The 17,999-nt window shown below is 35.8% G+C and overlaps 2 protein-coding genes across 2 annotated transcripts; one reads left to right on the forward strand and one right to left on the reverse strand.

Moving 5' to 3' along the window:
- The first annotated feature begins 6,307 nt into the window (after positions 1–6,307).
- Positions 6,308–6,956, forward strand: LOC120009288. The gene has a single exon (XM_038859826.1). The coding sequence runs from the start codon at positions 6,321–6,323 to the stop codon at positions 6,867–6,869; it is 549 nt and encodes a 182-aa protein (XP_038715754.1). The 5' UTR covers positions 6,308–6,320; the 3' UTR covers positions 6,870–6,956.
- A 1,208-nt stretch (positions 6,957–8,164) lies between these two features.
- On the reverse strand, positions 8,165–12,347 carry LOC120009281 (serine/threonine-protein kinase ATM-like). The gene is made up of 2 exons (XM_038859804.1): positions 12,161–12,347; positions 8,165–11,841 (listed from the first exon to the last, which is right to left on the reverse strand). Exon 2 carries the CDS (start codon positions 11,803–11,805, stop codon positions 8,524–8,526), a length of 3,282 nt encoding a protein of 1,093 aa, XP_038715732.1. The 5' UTR covers positions 11,806–11,841; positions 12,161–12,347; the 3' UTR covers positions 8,165–8,523.
- Between the last annotated feature and the right edge of the window lie 5,652 nt (positions 12,348–17,999).

The following is a 17,999-nucleotide window of genomic DNA, read 5'->3' on the forward strand; positions in this document are numbered from 1 at the left end:
TTTAATTTTAAATTTAAACTTATAATTACAAGATAATTTTATATAAATATATAAATATTTGATATTTAAAAAGTTTAAAATATTATATATAATATTATCTTAATAAAATAAAAAGAAGAAGCGAAAGAAAAAGAAAAAGCAAACAAACAAAACTCTAAGCTTATTTTTTAAAAGTTTATTAGAGGTGACAAAACTTTATCCGGTCCGAATGATCGAATTTGTCCGATCCGAATTAAATCAAGTTTGGACGTAAGTTGTATATCTTGTCCAATTTAAAACCTCCAAACACATCGGTTTACTTGTCTGGACCATAACTCGAATTAGTTTATTGTCCAGACTTAAATCAATCTAAGTTTGGTCAATTATATACGTTCAAAATCCAATCCAGGTTAAGATCTGGACATGTAAATATTTCGTAAACATGTGATGTTATCTAACTTGGAATCAACTTGAATCGATTTTTTTGCCACCCTTAGTAGCAAGATTATTCCTCTAGATGAAAAACCCAAGCCTCTTGGACAACCTCCAAGTTTTCTAACCAAGTTTCGATCACACCTCTCAAGAAATCTCATTCTTGTTGACTCAAGAATTAATCTCACAAAGCTCCTTTTCACTCTATTTTACTCTCTCAGGAAAGTTCAGAGAAAACCTATAACTCACACTAGTACTTTCGAACTTACAACTGATATTAAAAGACCAGACTGCGTCACTTGTCCAAACAACAACTAGTCTTGGCTGGACAATTTTTTTGTTTGTCTGGGGAGGGCCACATATTAGGACCACAGGTGGGCCTATCAGAACATCAATGTCTCTGTCTATAGTGATCAATCGACTATCTACAGTGATCAAGCGGCTAATTTCTATCTTTGTCTGAAGCCTCGCATGTCTTTCCATTGCTTATACTCTTAGCTCCTCCAACATTGTAGTGATTGGCTTTTCTCTTATAGGCAATATCTTTGCATTGAAACTTTCTGACATGGTCACGATATCATCATTCTTGCTAAATGTTGAGAATGCAACCCTAGTCCATAGAAATGACGTAATATTGTCCAAGTACTTCTAGGCATCTAGATCAAGCTCTCCAATTTTTGCATGTTTGCCTGAAAATTTGGAAGTGTGGTAGCCTTTGCGCACTCGTAGACTAGCTTCCTATATTGAGCTCGTGGCCATTTTTTTTACTAAAATTGACATAAATATGCCTCACACAAAATCTATATTCTATCCCTTGTATTTCTTTAGAGAGTACCTCGATTGCATACATAAGACCCTACAAACATATTTTACCTGTCATATATAACAAAATGTGCAAAGATAAAACATAAATCATAAACAACGGAATGAGCAAAGTAATTGACATACCTTTTATCTATCAAATATAAACATCATTTTCTATGCCCAAATGCCCATATATCCAATAGCAACTTCTTGAGAAACCATCCCATGAATCTCCATAGGCTTTCAATGTCAGATTTAGCTTGGCATTTCAGCTTCTCATTCCTAACAAAATAAATTTGGTATCCACCTTCAATTGCACAAGTTCTAACCGCATTATTAAGCTCTTTCAGAGTGGAGAATTTCATGCCAAGTTCAAAATTTCTCTTATCTCCATTCTGATTGTACTTTGGATTTCCCCAGAACGTTTCTAACTTCACCATCACTGTCATCCTCATACAACAGAATGTCTTCGTTGTTAGACCCATATACCAATTTCAAATATTATCAAAAATTCACACCCTTATACATGTCAACAATATTGTCAACTTTGGTTTGTCCGATTCCCATGGATACATCGGGTCCGCACAACTTTGTTTCTCTCAAGCCCAACTACTAAAGACCAAAACCACAAACTCACTGGGTCAAAGCCCAACTCACTAGGCTTGGGAAAAGGCCTTGTTGCAGATGGGAGGTGGGCTTTGGTCTTATAAACCACTTGCTAGGGAATTGCCCCACCGATGTGGTATTCAACTCATAACACTCTCCCGCACTTGTGGGCTGGGTTATGTCAGACCCAACAAGTGGAGTAAAGGCTACATCCAATAGGACCGAATTGCTCCAATACCACGTCAGAAATTCACCCCCCATACATGTCAACAATATTGTCCGCTTTGGGTTGTTCGGTTCTCTTGGATACATCGGGTCTGCACGGCTTTGTTTCTCCCAATCTCAGCTACTGAAGGCCGAAGCCACAAACTCATTGGGTCAAAGCCCAACTACTAATGAGACAAAACCCAATTCACTAGGCTTGAAAAAATGCCTTGTTACATATAGGAGGTGAACTTTGGTCTTATAAACCATTCGGTTGGGCAATGCCCCACCGATATGGTATTCAATTCATAACAAATATGCATCTTCAACATCATTTTCTACACATACATCCTCCTCAAAAGGAACATCCACAAAGTCATCATTAACATCAGTTTCATCATCACCCCTCTTCATCACACCCCACTTGATCAGCCACGTTGTTAGCACATTCTTGATCAGCACCCCCTCCATAGTTCTATCATTTTGTTCAACACCCTCCATAGTTTGCTCCAAACTAGACATATATGAATCTAACATCTCATCATCTAAAGTCACTACACCACTAAAACCATAATTTTTGCCTACCATTTTCAGCTTATTATTTGACGTAGTCAAGGGTCTCCTTGGTACAAATTTCATTTTGTCCGTAAAACCTAATTGAAAAATGGAATGAACAACAACCATTAATACATTTTCAAAGAATCAGAAAGCATAATCGAAGAATCGAAAACTTCAAGAATAGAAAAATAAGCAAAATGGAAAAATTGAGAAGATAATGGAATTTAGGGCTTTCAAAGTTTTTCAATGACTACATTTTCGTCTCATTCAGAACGAATCACTCACAAAAATAAATAAAAAAGTTACAATTCATAACAAAAGGCATCAAATGAGAGCGATTCCACCATAATCAAAAACTTACCTAGAATAGCATAGATGATGCATTGATGGCTCGAATCGCAGAGATGCTCTTCAAGAACTAAGGTTCATTTGCGAGAAAGTATAGATGTTTGTGAGGGTTGTGTTGCATTTGCAGAAAATTATTTTTAGATATTTTAGGTCGTTAGCCACATATGATACACTGTTTTCCACATAAGCAATATTTAACATTAATTTCGAAATTGACAAATTATGTCCAGGTAATCAAATCGGCACAAATTAAACTTTCAGTGATTAAATTGACATAACTTAATGATCAAGGACAAAATTAGTACACGATTTATCTTTCAGTGATCACGAGTTCTATTAAACCCAAAATCAACAAATTTTGATAATGAATTGACTACTAAATTGAGAACATTCCATCTCGTCGCTTCGACAAATTTGTGAAGGGTAGCACAAGCAAATTCCGATAGAAAATTGACTGTAATTGGACTTTATCGAAATCTATTGGTCAAAATTTGGAACTGAATCCGATAATGAATTGACTGGAATTGGACTTGTCCCAAAAACTTATTTGTGGAAATTTGAAACATTTGGTAATGTAATTGAAAAGTTTTTCATTCCATTAATCTGATTGCAAAGCCTCCTAAAAATAACAGTAATTTACACTCTTTTTTTTCCAAAATGGATTGGATTTTAAACACAGTTTGAACTTTGAACGTGTCAGCACGTGAGTCTCACGTGCATGAACATATGATGTTTGCAGAGAAGTGGTGGAAAATTAAAGACCGAGAAGAAAGAGACAATTTCCTTCCTATACTCGCTGTCATTGGGACTCTTGAAAGAATCATGCACGCCCCCCCACCTGATTCCCCTCTCTGGCTGTCTTTTTTTTTATATAACTATTTTAAAAAATAAATACCTATAATATATATATATATATATATATATATATAGAGAGAGAGAGAGAGAGAGAGTATAGAGTATAGAGTCTCCCCTGACTTTATTGCATAAATAATTAAATATAATATTATAGAAATTTGCGATTTGGTTTATATTATTAATTAAGAAAACCCCTAGGTTTACGAGTAACTAGAAAATAAAATAGAATAAAGGGTCAGTGAGTGAGTAGAGAGGGTAGAGTGTGTTGTACTAGCTTCTACATAAACAAGAGTTTCACTATCTGGCACAACCATTTCAGATCTGATCTTAACTCCTCTTTGCTTTCTCTTCATCATTTTGTGCTCATCTCTCAACTATTTCTCTTATACGATTGTCAACAACAATCCCTTCATGATCATCAGGTGACTTTCTTTTTCTTCATCAATTTGAAATCACTATTAGTTCTTGCATTGCATTTGCAGATGTAAATGTTGAAAGTTCTTGCCTTTAATTTCTGGGTTCATTTGCCTAATTTGCATAGGTTACATTATTGTTGTATATATATATATATATACACATTTGCATTTTGGGGCTAAATTTGGTTTTCCCCAATAACTCATGCCAATAATTCAAAATAAACCCACTTGTAACATCAACTTTACCTTGTTTGACATAATCATGGGAATCCTTACAAAGTTAATAAATCAATAACAAAAAAAAAGAAGAAGATTTTAAACATAAAATGTTCCATATCGTTTGGAGAGTGTCAAGTGATGTGGTTTACAAACATGCATGAACCCACTCCAATCACTTGAGGGTTTTTTAAAGAACAAAGTCATGCGGTTCTTGGGTCCGAAACAAACAATATCTCAATTGTATTGGACTGAATCTTTCTTTCATCATCTCCTTCTACTTCTCACTACTTTTATTTGTTTCTTCTCATAACTTTTTTTCTTATTTAGTTTTGAATTGATGCTTTGATTTCTTTACTCAAACTAGTCTCTGCCCCACATGAATTTTATTTAACACCTAGATTCTTAATCTCTTTTATGCTATTTTATTTCACTAACAATAGTTTATTTCTCTTTTTTATCACTTTTTTTTTCTTATTCAATGCGGCCCATATAGTTGGGCCACTACTACTATTCTTGGACCCATGTGGGTCAATATAATATATATGAAAACAAATTGGACCATGATTCCTTTGTCATTAGAATACTATATCTTCATCATTTTCTTTCTCTCTTCAAACTAAAAATGTCTTATGAAAATCTCAGTTGGATTTTGAATCAGTAAAATGTTTCCTAGAAATGCAACAGTAGATATTTTTTTCCATTCCAAATCACAAGATAGATTACAGTCAATGCTGAGGAGATTTTCACTAGTTTAAATTAAGCAAACATTAATTACCAGTACCTGGCACATGCATTGTGTGTGTCCTATTTGATCTAGTAATAGAAAAGCTGGTGTGTTTGTATTCTTTTGACAATCCAATGGCCTTTGAAGGGATTTGAAAGAGGAGGAGTAGGTGCAAGAATTGTATGAAAGCCCAATTAGGTATGAGACATGAAGTGTTTGATTTACTTATGTTTGTGAAAGAAAACATTCAAGGAAACTGTTTCATCAACTTGGTCTCTGTCTTAGGATGGTCTGGTCTCACTCAAATTCCACACTTGGTCACTTGACCTTTTCTTCTCTCTACATCTTTAGCACTGCTGAAATTACCCTCTTGCCCTCCCACTTAGGGGTGGCAAAACTCTGTCCGATCCGGATAATTGAAGTTGTCCGATCCAAATTAAATCAAGTTCGGACATAAGTTATATGTCCAAAATCTGGGTCCAAATACAAAATTTTTGTTCTGTTTAAAACTGGGTTGGGGTCCAAACACATAAATCTTGATTGATTTACTTGTCCGGACCCTAACTCAGATTAGGTTATTGTTCGATTTACTCGTTCGGATTTAAATCAATCCGGGTTTAAATAATTAAGTGCGTTCGAAATCCAATCCGGATTAGAGTCCGAACATGTAAATATTTTATAAACACGTGTTGTTGTTGTTGTTATGTTGTTCGACCCATAACTAATGTTTTTTTTGCGACCCCAACTCCCACCATCAAAGCGAGAAGCCCATTATTGTCTTTTCTCCACTCTCCTTTTTAGTTTTTTCCAACTCATTTACTACAAAGCGAGTCGTGGATGGTTAGTGACAGTTACAAGTACCCAAGCTCACCGAAAAGGAGGAACCAAAGTTGGCTAGTCTCAATTTCATTGGTCATTGTTGGTTTCCAACAACAAGCGTCGCGTGAGGGTTGATTGCATCTCCAAACTCTGTAAATAGACCATTTTGCCCCTTTTGCACTTCCAGTCTTCCACAGATGCATATACATATACATATACATAATGCATGAAAATGAAACCAGAGAGAAAACTTTTACTGTAGACAATCAGAGAGTTTTTTTTTGGTGGGAGTTGAAAATTTTTGATGTTTTTTGTTTGGCAGGTCATAACCGTACGTTTGTATATGATCGGATCTGATGGAGGAGAAAACATCTGGAGCTGGGCCCGAGTCTTCTTCAAGTTCCTCATCAAGGGGTGGTGGTGGTGGTGGGCCCACAGGGAAGAAGAGCAGGTACGCCGTTGATGATATTGATCAAGGAGGGGATCCGATCGAGTGTTCAGGTAAGCATTGCCGATCATGCACTGCAGGGTTTATAGCCGATTGTGTGGCTCTCTGTTGCTGTCCCTGCGCTCTGTGGAACATTCTTGGTCTGGCGTTCGTTAAAGTACCGTTGATGGTCGGGAGGAAGTGTTTGGGGAGAGGGAAAAGGAGGAGGAAAAGAAAATGCAAGAAAAAAGAGAGTGACGATGATGGTGTTGTAGTGGAGAGGGAGTGTAATTTGGCGAGAAATGCAGGGGCAGAATTGGGAATTAGTGAATTCGAATTTTGTGGGTTCGTTGATGGAGGAGGAGGAGCAGAAGAGGAAAAGGGGCGTCTGAGTGCAAAGTCTGAAGCAGAGAGGGTATGGATGGAATTGTATCAGGTTGGTCATTTGGGTTTTGGTAGAGTATCAATTTCAGGATAATTAATTAAATTAATTATCTTGGTTATACAAATTTTAATTTTACACTAAAATGCCCCCAATATGGTATGTGTTGTAACTTGTGTTAATATTAGTCCAAAATTAAATTAAGCTTTGATCAAATCAATTTCATTTTATTTTTTTTTAATTTTCTCTGAAGGTCAAAATTATGTCCTCAATTTCATTTGAATATTTTAATATACTTTTTTAAACCTTATTTAACTTTATTACAAATATTTGTTCGTTAAAGCAAACTTTAATTCACCAGAAACGTCTGCATGGACACAATAATTCGTATCAGAAAAAGAAAGTCTGCATGGACAGCAGGCAACGTGCTGCCAATAAAGCTGGGAAACATAACAATTTCATTCCACTTTCTTTTTTTTTTAAACAGAAAAAAAGATATTCGAATCCTAATCACTAGGTGATAAACCTTATGTTTACCACTATAATTATTGGTTCGGGTGTAATTTTCTTTCATTTTTATCTACTCACATGCCCAGCTAGTGAAATTATAACTGGCATATTAAACGAACTGGGCTAGGATCTGAAGAAGCCCAACTTGGATTGGGTTGTAGGCCATGTTGAATTATTTTTGAACATAAAGCCCACAAGAGAAACCATTGCAAATGCTTATCAAAACAAAAAGAGAAACCATTGTAAAATTCATTTGGATGGTTAGTTATGATGCTTTCAGTTGTCAGGTTGGAAATATGAATAACCACATGTATCAATTTTTCCCTGTTATAGCTATCGAAGCACCCCTTATACGGGCTGTGGTTAGAGTAACTCTCTTTACCAGGACTCTTTTCGGTCTTCTAATACTGTGAATTTGGGACGAAAAATATGATGTTTTAGGTTTGTCACAAGTACAAGGACCAGTAAAACATACTATCCTTCCATCATTATTGACCACAAAAACCAGCATTCTAACAAAAAAAAAAACACAGCATTCTATAAAGACACATCGAGGAACATGTAGTCACCAACAAAAATGTGGCAAAATAGCTGCTGTTAACTGTCGTTAAAAACCAGTAAATGTGGTGTAATGCGCCTGCAGGAAGCTAGAGAGTGAAAGGGTTCAGAAAAAAAGGACTGCCAATGAATCTGACGGAAAAGATCCAGAGTTGAGGCATTTTCCGGCTTGGCTTTCGCTTTCTGCTGCGCTTCCTCGACGTATTCTTTTGACAGTTACAAGTAGAAATGCCACACCCAGATCAAATATAGGTACAAGGAATTAAAAGAAAGGAAATAAAGTAAGAGTTGCTTCCTGCCAAAACAATTCTAAAAAACACAGATTTAAGCTCGATCAATTTACTTACATTGCACCCTCAAACCATGTAAGAAACCATTGTAATTCCTTTTCTTCAACCCCTATGAAACCATTGTAATTCGTTCATATATGTAACTCACTAGTCCAGGAAGAGTATAATTTATCTCTGAGGGATAAGCATATGCAACTTGATATAGAAGCTGCAAGACAAAACTAACCTATTCATATGACAGAAACACCTAAATAATCACATACCCTAACTCAACTCAAGTCCAACAAATCATTTCTTCGACTGCACAAGGATGGATATTTATAATAGGGAAAACTAAATTGACTCTGTAAAATGATCCAAAAGCCCTGATATTAGAATTTCAAATGCCCAAGCTATGATGATGAAGACCCCTCCATTGTGCTCACCTTCTCCACGAGGCCTTTAATCTCACCCTCCAATCTGGATTTGGTCTCCTGATATGATCTTTCATCTGACTTCTCCAGTATTGAGGTCATCAACTGAAGTTTCTGCCTGATATAATTCAACCGCGACCCCTCCTTAACTGATGACTGTGGAGCTGCTGGCTTGTCCTGGGTCTTGACCCCCTTTTTGGGTGGAGGAGAAATTTTTGGACTTGGTATCTCCATGAGTTCCTTGGCCCTAGATGCCGAAGAGAGATAGCGAAGCCGGAAAGTGACCCTTGAAGATCTAAAAGGACTGATCAATTGAGAACTATTGAATGCTGCTTCTCCATCTGAGGTCCTCACAAAAACAATCCTGGCACAGAAATTCTGGTAAAACATATCCGTTTCATTTTCACTCAGAACCCCATACTCGCTATATATGTTGATAAGATCATTCTTGGAAGGTATAGAAGACCCAGGGCCAAATGTCACAAAAAGGGCAGCCCCTGAATCCTCCACACAGGGTTTCTCACCAGTTCTCGTATCTGCTAAATTGGAAGATTGTTTGTCCCCATCAGAATCCTTCTCTTTTGTATTCAACTCTGCTTCATGAGCACCTTCCTCATCCACATCAGGCAAGAGATAGCATAGCTGGAATGTGCTTGTGTCAGCTCCAAAGGGACTGACCAACTGAGAACTTTTGAGGGCGGTTTCAGCATCAGAGGCGTTCACAAAGACAACCCGACAGCAAAAATCATCACGCATCACATCAGTTAACTCTTTATTCAGGGCCCCAAAGTTGCTATATATCCTAATAAGGTCATTTTTTGATGGTAATGAGGATCCTTGGCCAAATGTTACAAACAGAACAACACTGGAAGCTTTCACATCACTTTCCTTCTCATTCCTCTCAACATCTGCTAAGCCGGCTGCTGTTTTGTTCCTAGGCTTAGATTTTGCGTCTTCAATCCTTTTGATCTTCTTATGCTGGGATTCATTTTCAGAGGAACATAGATAATTTGCATTTAGGTATTTTTCAGATATATCAGGCCCACTGTCTTGAGCTGTTCTCTTCATACCTAGTTGAAGATTGTTGTAATCATGGTGGTTGAATCCATCATGATAAACTGAGCTTCTGAACGCATAAAAGAATTGGTAAACCATGTCCAAGTCTTGAGAGTTATTTTCCTTTAGATATTGAAGACAAAGAGCAACGGTTTGGATTCCGGATAGAACTTCGCTAGCAGATATGTTCAAACTCCTTGGATCAATAACATTGCACTGATCATGATTCGATGACTGAGGACTTGTAACATCACTGTCTTTTAACAGTTTTCCCTGATTATCACCAGTACACTTCATAATGGGGGAGAACCCGATAAGATGGCTAGCCGCTCTATTCATTTGTTCACCCACTCGTTCCTCTTCCGAGGCTTTCAAGGAATCTGCTTCTTTGCCTTTCTTTCTTTGCCCCTGATTAAGATTTGTGTAAGGAAAGGATAGATATTTGCTCTTCTTTCTTTCCCTTGGTGAAGATGCCATCTCAATTTCTTCCTTGGCCCTGGCATGATCATTTCCAACACCTAAATAACCACTTGTAGAGATTTGATTGGCATCAGTTTCTTCTTTACTCCCACCACCGTCATTTTTAGATCTGGATTTCTTCTTCCTTCCAGTCGACAAAGAAGGATTTCCAGTTCCCTCATTGCTTACACTACCATCATGATCAACGTTAGACACTTTGCTCTCTGTAGCTAAAAGAGATTCTGAAAGCCTTCTAGCTTTCCTCTTCCTCCTTCGCACAGAAGCTGAATTATTGGCATCATCACCATCAACCCCATCGGTGTCTTTCCTCTTATTCATCTTGGATGTTGATGCCGGTTTGTCGGAGTCTGTTTTCACTTTTGTCAATTCTCTTACTTCATCTTCAGCCTCGACATTCATGCCTATGATTTCAGCTATACTTTTCTGCTTCCTTTTATGATAAAGCCGACCCTCTGTAACCCCTGAGCACTTTTGCAACAAGGATTGGTTGATTTGACCAAATCTAGGGCCTCCAGACAAGGCAAGCCAGTCTTCTTCGACAGGCCCAGGGATGCGCACTTGCAATCCCCTGTCATTAATCATGTCGACTTCTGAATTCTTCGTCTTATCTTCAAGGCCAGAAATTAGCTGCGGTTCACGAAAAACTGGACATTGGCAAAACCCTTTATCACCATAAAAAGCAGAGACCCAACTTTTAAAGACAGTGAACTCAAGCATACTTTTCGCATCACCAATCCGTGCAATTAATTTCAAGTGTGTAAGAAATTCTGCTGGTTCAAGAAAATCAGTTATAAACTTCTCAATGCCACCTTCAGGCACAAAAACTCCTTCTTTGATTCCAGAAGTCACTGCCAACGGTCTATCAAGGGCCCCTGAATACCCTTCTTTCATAAAAGAAGCAAGCTTCAACTCCACAAGCTGGCCAATTTCATCCAGTGCTGCCTCCACAGCATGAATAAAGTTCCTAGAGCTACTATGCCTTGATATCTTCTCAAATCCCTCATCAAAGGGCTTCAACTGAGAGGGCTTACACCATGCAAATGTGCCATCTCCAAAGTACGCCACCAAAATCTTGTTCCTCCGTTTCATCTTCAATGCATAATCCGACGCCTCAGATGGATCATATACCCGCCCAGGCCACCAAGGATGGCTTCTAATTTTTCCCCATACAAAATCACCCACTTTAAATTTGTACCCACCACCATCATCATCATCATCGCTGTTGTCAATCATTTCCTCTCCATCTTCATCATCGCCCTCACTCATCTCCCCAAAATTCTCTTTTGCATTGAAATAATCATCACACTCCTCTCTTTCACCACAATCTTTGCTCTCTTCTACACCAATTTGTGCCCCAGAAGCAACAATCGGAACGCCGCCCTCTCCAGGCAAACCATCACCAGTTACTTTATGCTCATCAATCTTGTCCATAGCACAACCACTTTCACCACCACGTCCAACTTCTTCTTGAGTTTCTCGCATCTTCAACAAAGACGACACTCCATTCATCTCAGAATCTTCCGAATATCCACCAGCTGGAACGTCCTCCTTTCCATTAACAAAAACCCTAACTCCATTTTCTTGAGTAATTTCACGGAAAGTACAAGAGTCAGAAATAGAGGTCCCTGAAGCTTCTTTAAGGGGCTTAGAGTCTGCGTTATGACATTTCGGAGCAACAGAACCACTACGGGTTCCGGTTTTCGGTAGGTTTCCAACTTCCTCCATTTTCTGGGAAAAACTCTCTCGAGAAAATAAACCACTCTGTATATTTCACAAAAAAAAAAAGATCAATAAAGTAAAGACGAATAAACATCAAAACCAACACTATGAAAGAATTCTGTCATAAGCCTAACTAGAAAATCGGTTTACTAGTCATAGGTTAGTCAATCGTATAAAGCACTTTGCCTTCTTCCACTTGGCTTGGGATGTATGACAAATTCTCGCTATCGTGAAGAGCACTCAAGAGGTAAAGATAAAAGAACATAATAAACAAACCAAAAAAGAAATCCAGTATAAGAATTTCATAAAAAGGAAGATCAAGAAATTTGGAGTTACAGAAGAGGCAGAAATTTAAATACACCTTGAACAAGACGAAGCGTGAGGTCTAGGGTTTTCGATCTTCTGCTTCTGCTATGAAAATAATTATGTACGTCGTTTCATTTCTTCCCTTCCCGACAACAGAGAGAAAGAGGAAACGATTTTCGCAAGATCGAATTGAAATATCGAGACAAATATACGAAAATATCGTATTAGGAGCCGCGAGAATTTTGAGGTTCATTTGTTGCTCGACTAATTAGGCGGTGAATCGGATAATTCTCCAAGATTATTTGGACTTTTTTATTTTTCGTTTGTCGTTTCCGATTTTATCTGGCTGTCAGTGTGGCGTCCACGTATTGTTGGCAGAATTGTGTACGCTTTGGATTTTTTTGTATCGAGTACCGTGCACCGGATCAAGGGCTCAGAGAGGGTAAATCGTAAATGCGCTTACATTTCGAAATGCAAAGTGTAGGTTGTGTTTGGTATCACTTCTAAAAATTTTGAAAATGAAAATAAAAAGCAAAAATATAAAATATAAAACATAAAATTGAAACTTGTTTGGGTGAACACTTAAAACTGAAAACAAAAATTGAAAATAGAAAACATAAAACTGAAGAAAAAAAAAAGTGTGTTTATGTTTTTATTTTCATAGTTATGGAATATATCCACACCACTATATTTTTTAAAACTGCAGCCTTTGTCGTATCTCGTCATTGAAAATATCAGTAGAAAAAAAAAAGATAAGAAATAAAACAATAACTCAAAGTATATTTGATCATTGTCTTCATATCTCTATGCAATTTGTAATATGAAATCTTAAAGAAAGTGTAATCTATAATAAATGTAATTAGTTCTGTTTTCAAAACTTTTAAAAACCTTTTTTTTCTTATTTTCAAAAATTTTGAAAACCTGTTTTTGGTTTTCATAAAAACCAAAACAAAAAATACAACCAAATAATATTTTTTTGTTTTTATTTTCTATTTTTTGAAAACTAAAAAAAAAAAACAAAAATGATACCAAACAAATCCGTAACTTTCTTTATAGTATTAACATGTGTGTTTAAACGTTACGATAAGGAAATAAGAAACCACACCGTTAAATGCCGACAAAGATTTTTTTTTTCTTTCTTTTCGTGTAAATTAATTCTTTCGACGTCCACATCCAAAAGCGGTGCTGCTATTAATTAATCATATAGTTATTTTCAGCACATATTATAATTTTTATAGAATCATATGATATATGGGTTTTCAGGTGTCTTTACTTATTATTAATTTATTATCATGTTTGAAAGAAATTCTCAATGTTGTTTGGGATTCGGGGAAGTTCAGAGCCTTGGAAACCCCGACCTTTTGCACTTTTGTTGTATTAAAAAACTTTTGAAAAAAATTTGTAAAGGTATAGTATTTTACAATCCAATTGTATATTTTTTTATTATAAATAAAAATCAAATTATCAAGATCGAAAATCAAAAAAAAATTTTGTTTATAATCCGACAGTTTAAAATTACCATACCATTTTATATTAAATTTTGATTATTGTTGAATTCATCGTTCTAAATACTACATATTTATGATTTTTTTAAAAAATTTGATGCACCAAAATGGTGGGCTATGTTTTTCAACATTGGACCTCCCCAAACCCAATCATGTTGTTTATTTTAAATAGGGGTGTAAAAAATCGATCCAAATTGCAATCCGAACCGAAAATCAAATCAAAAGTTTTTGTTTGGTTTTGTTTTTCGGTTGCCTTTTCAAGATTATAAATAATTTTCGGTTTGTCGTTCGGTTTTGAAAATGAAAATTCGGTGTCAAGAGGAAAACCGAAAATATTATAAATGTGTTATGTATTTGTATTATATATATATATATATTCTGGTCTTTCTTATTTAAAACAAACTTTAGCCTTTAGCTTTGGTTGTTTACAGCTATACATCTTTATCTATACAGAAGTCTAGAATACTCCACCTCTTTTACTCTCTCCATCTAGGCTCTGTTTCGTAGAGCAGAGAGATTGATTTTTAATTCTAACGGAAATACTATAGAAAAAAGCTGAGTTTAAAGTTGTGAGGTGTTTTGTGAACTAAAAACGACACTAGCAGAAAAGCTGTTGAATTAAAGTATTATAATATTATATTTATAAATTTTATATTAAATTTGTTAGTAAATTTAATGAAATAAATATATTTTCTATTTATATTATTTTTAGGTATACATTATTAAATATTTTTATATAAAAATTAAGATATTTATCTGTATTATAATTACTAATTTAGAAGTATAATTATTAATTTAAAAGTATATTTTATTTGTATTTTTAAATTTTAATTATTTTATTTCAATATTAAATTTACTGTTATAATAATTATAAATGCATAAATATAATTAATTTATAATTTTTATTAAAATATAATTATATTTGAATCATTAAACACAATTTTTATATTAAAAATCTATTAGGTATACTATTAAATAATGTTACAACTTTAATTTTAGGTGGGTCCCATGAGTAAAATAATAATACTTTATATAAAAAGTGTGGAACCCACACTTTAAAAAAAACTTAAAAAATAAAAGCTGCAATTTTTTTGCGTGGAACCCATGTCAAAATGCTACAGCAATAAAAATCGCTGCAAAAGAAGCTGCCTAAGGGAGCTTCTTTTGCGACAACAAATCCGCTGGTGAAACTTACATGTTTGACATGACGGAGCCGCCCTACCAAACAGGCGACTAATCTTGACTTGTCTCTCTCCCTAGCTCCTCCTCACTCTCTCTTAGTCTCTCTACCTCTCTCCCTAACCTTCACCTCTCTCTATCTAATCTTGACCTGCCTCTCTCCCTAGCCTCCACGGCTCCACCTCTCTTAGTCTCTCTAATCTGATCATGTTTTACAATTGCAGTGCAACTCTCGAGATTAGCACTCAAGAACTCTGTATCCCAATTTTCGTATTTATGCTTCTGATAAAGCAACCCTTTGAGTTTGTGTTTTTGATATGATGATATTAAATAGAGACATGAGCCCTACCTGCGATTTCCCCTTCTTCATCTGTCGCTGGACACGAGTTTCACTTTCACACGACCCACGATTTGGTTCTAATGATGATGACACATGGATCGACCACTCATTCGATTTGGCTTTGGTTCACATACCTCTTACTCGCATCAGTGAGGCCGTGAGAGGCCAAACCCTGAAGGGGCCTGAGAAAGCATGTCTTGTTTTGCATTATTTGTTGAAAAGTACATGTATTTCAGTGTGAACAGAAAGACCGAAACCGAATTTTTGGGTTCGGTTTGCACATGTAAAACGGTCTGGTCCGATTTGCTTAAATATGAAACCGAAAATATTCGGTTTGACTAAAACCGGACTGAACCCGAATGAAACCATCGAACTTCCATCCCTAATTTCAAATTTGGTTTGAGTTACAAGCTTCTTATTTTTTGAAAAAGGAGACCCAATAGATAGTATTGTTTGGCATCTCGCTTATTAGTGGATCTCATAGCAACATGCACAAAGTTGAAGGCCCAATGAAAACTTCAATTGCGAGAAAAATTTATGGGTTACGGATTATGACAACTATAAGAAAAAGGGTGGGTGAGCAGTGATGTGAATGCCAACTAAGGATCTTGTAGGCCGTAACAGGATAAAAGTTTAACCAAGAGACGATTCAAAATGCAAAGGCGAACCTATAATAGACTATGACTATGGATGTCGTATGAGGATCTAGGGCTTGAGGCTGAAAGGTTTATACTAGAGTAAGGTCTTCGTCATCTTGTAAAATCGAGCCAAGATATTTAGTGTATATGGAAATGTTAAATTCTAAATTCTAAATTCTATCCTATCCTATCGAAGGCCCAAACTCTCATCTTTATTAATCTTAGTGTATATATTTTGTTAGGCTGCAATCCAATTGTCGAAATGGGCCGAACCATAAGGCCCATGTCCAATAACTAACGGATACTGGAATGGATAAGTGTCATTGTCTTCAACCTAATTTATAGCTGATTACAAGCCCAAAATTAAAACTCTTAACACAAATGTACAAGACATCTGCCTCACATGTTTGTCTTCCTATATATGCGACCTTACAAACCCTAATTAGAGTTTTAGACTTATTGGACATTTTTTTAAAAGGATTTCCCCCACTATTTCTTTGAATAACTGCAATCCCTTCGTTCCACATGAACCAAGATGTATTATCATGTTCAAAGATGACCTTTTTTTTTTTTGTTGGAGGTTTAATTACCATAGGCCCTGACTAGTACCCATAAATTGTTTCTTTAAATGAAGTAAAAAAAATGTTGTGGGTTATTTGTGAAATTTTTTTATTTGGATCGTCTTACTCTCGTCACCATATAGAGTAAATTTAAACAAACTTAAAGTTTGAGTGTCGCAACTAAAGATTCATTCACAGCTAACTCATCCAATACACTATTTCAGTTAGCCCAACCTCTCTACTAAGAATCCATGAATAAAAAAAAAAAACTTAATTTCTTTCAAGATATATGATGAATACGCCTATGATTCCATATGTCCTAAGTGAACAAGACACTTGAAAGGCGAAAGTCATCATAAAAACATTCTTTTTTTTAATACCATTATCGTTCATATATCTATATAACATAGTTTATATAGAAACTTGAGAGGGCAAATCTTGGAGGCCAAGAAAGCTTGGATTGATATACAACAAAGCACAAATACATAATATGATATGAATATATGTCATGGTTTTTTTTTCTTAAATGGGATGGGGATTCAAACCTTAGTCAATCAAGATGATACACACTATTCTTACCACTCCAACTAGTGATACAGGTCAATATATGTCATGTTACAATGTAAATAAATATTTATCTCCTAAATATGGATCCGAGTTATCATAAAAGCAATATATGATAATGATCTCTTGCTAGAAGAAAAAAAAAAAAAAGGAGAGTGAGTAGTGTACATATATATATGACAACACTTGGTTAAGGAAACTATTCATCATTCATTTTCCGAGAGTTGCACACAAGTGCACATGCATACACAAAAAAAACAAACACAATCACGAAAAGTAACTAACGAACTCTCATTTACGCGTCAACTTTGCATTTCCTTGCTGTTCAAGATAATGTAGTCCCATGCATACTCCCATCACACAATATTACACAACAACAAAAGTCGTCATTTCATTAATCAATCAAATCCCTTGTCGGCATCGGTCTATGCAATAGCCCACAAACTATGCAGACCAAGTATGCACATTAAAAATTCATATATGAACTCATGTCTCTGGTTGGATTTGGATTTGAACCCTGATGGGAGGGAGAACAAGACTCCTTACCATTAGGTGCTCTTAATATTTATGTAATAATCAATTCTCGCAGAGCAAGTCGAATATAAGCTAAAGTTAGATATATCATAATCGATTTATATACTTGGAAATACTACGATTAAATTATAACCCGTAGAGCTTCAAGCCTTTTTGGTTCACATAGAGCCATAAGTTCTTTGAAAATATCGATTTATAAAATACACATGCACTGGCTGGTTGAGCAAAGATATTTCCACGTTTTATGTGTGCATTCATGGCCTACCCATCACATGTTCTTTCCTTATCTTTCACGTGACAACTATATATCCCTCGTGCTTAGTTTCAAGTTTTATGATATCACACATGAAACACGTGCATAAATAACATGTGGAACAAATTGAATCTCCTATACATAGGGTTTGTGTGAATGACTTGACCACCATTGAAAGGCCGTAATCGATCGACATCCTATATTAATATCTTGCAGAAGGAGCTAGAAAATAATCATCTCTCACACTATTCTTTTGAATAAGACTTTTGAGTTGCTAAAGTTAAAGAGTTGGTACACCATAAATGGTAACTCCAATGACGT

Source organism: Tripterygium wilfordii, chromosome 11 (assembly GCF_013401445.1).
Source record: "Tripterygium wilfordii isolate XIE 37 chromosome 11, ASM1340144v1, whole genome shotgun sequence".
Taxonomy (NCBI): domain Eukaryota; kingdom Viridiplantae; phylum Streptophyta; class Magnoliopsida; order Celastrales; family Celastraceae; genus Tripterygium; species Tripterygium wilfordii.

Excerpts from the sequence above, each read along its gene's own strand:
- LOC120009288 (XM_038859826.1), top strand. The coding sequence starts at position 6,321 with ATGGAGGAGAAAACATCTGGAGCTGGGCCCGAGTCTTCTTCAAGTTCC.
- LOC120009281 (XM_038859804.1), bottom strand. The coding sequence starts at position 11,805 with ATGGAGGAAGTTGGAAACCTACCGAAAACCGGAACCCGTAGTGGTTCT.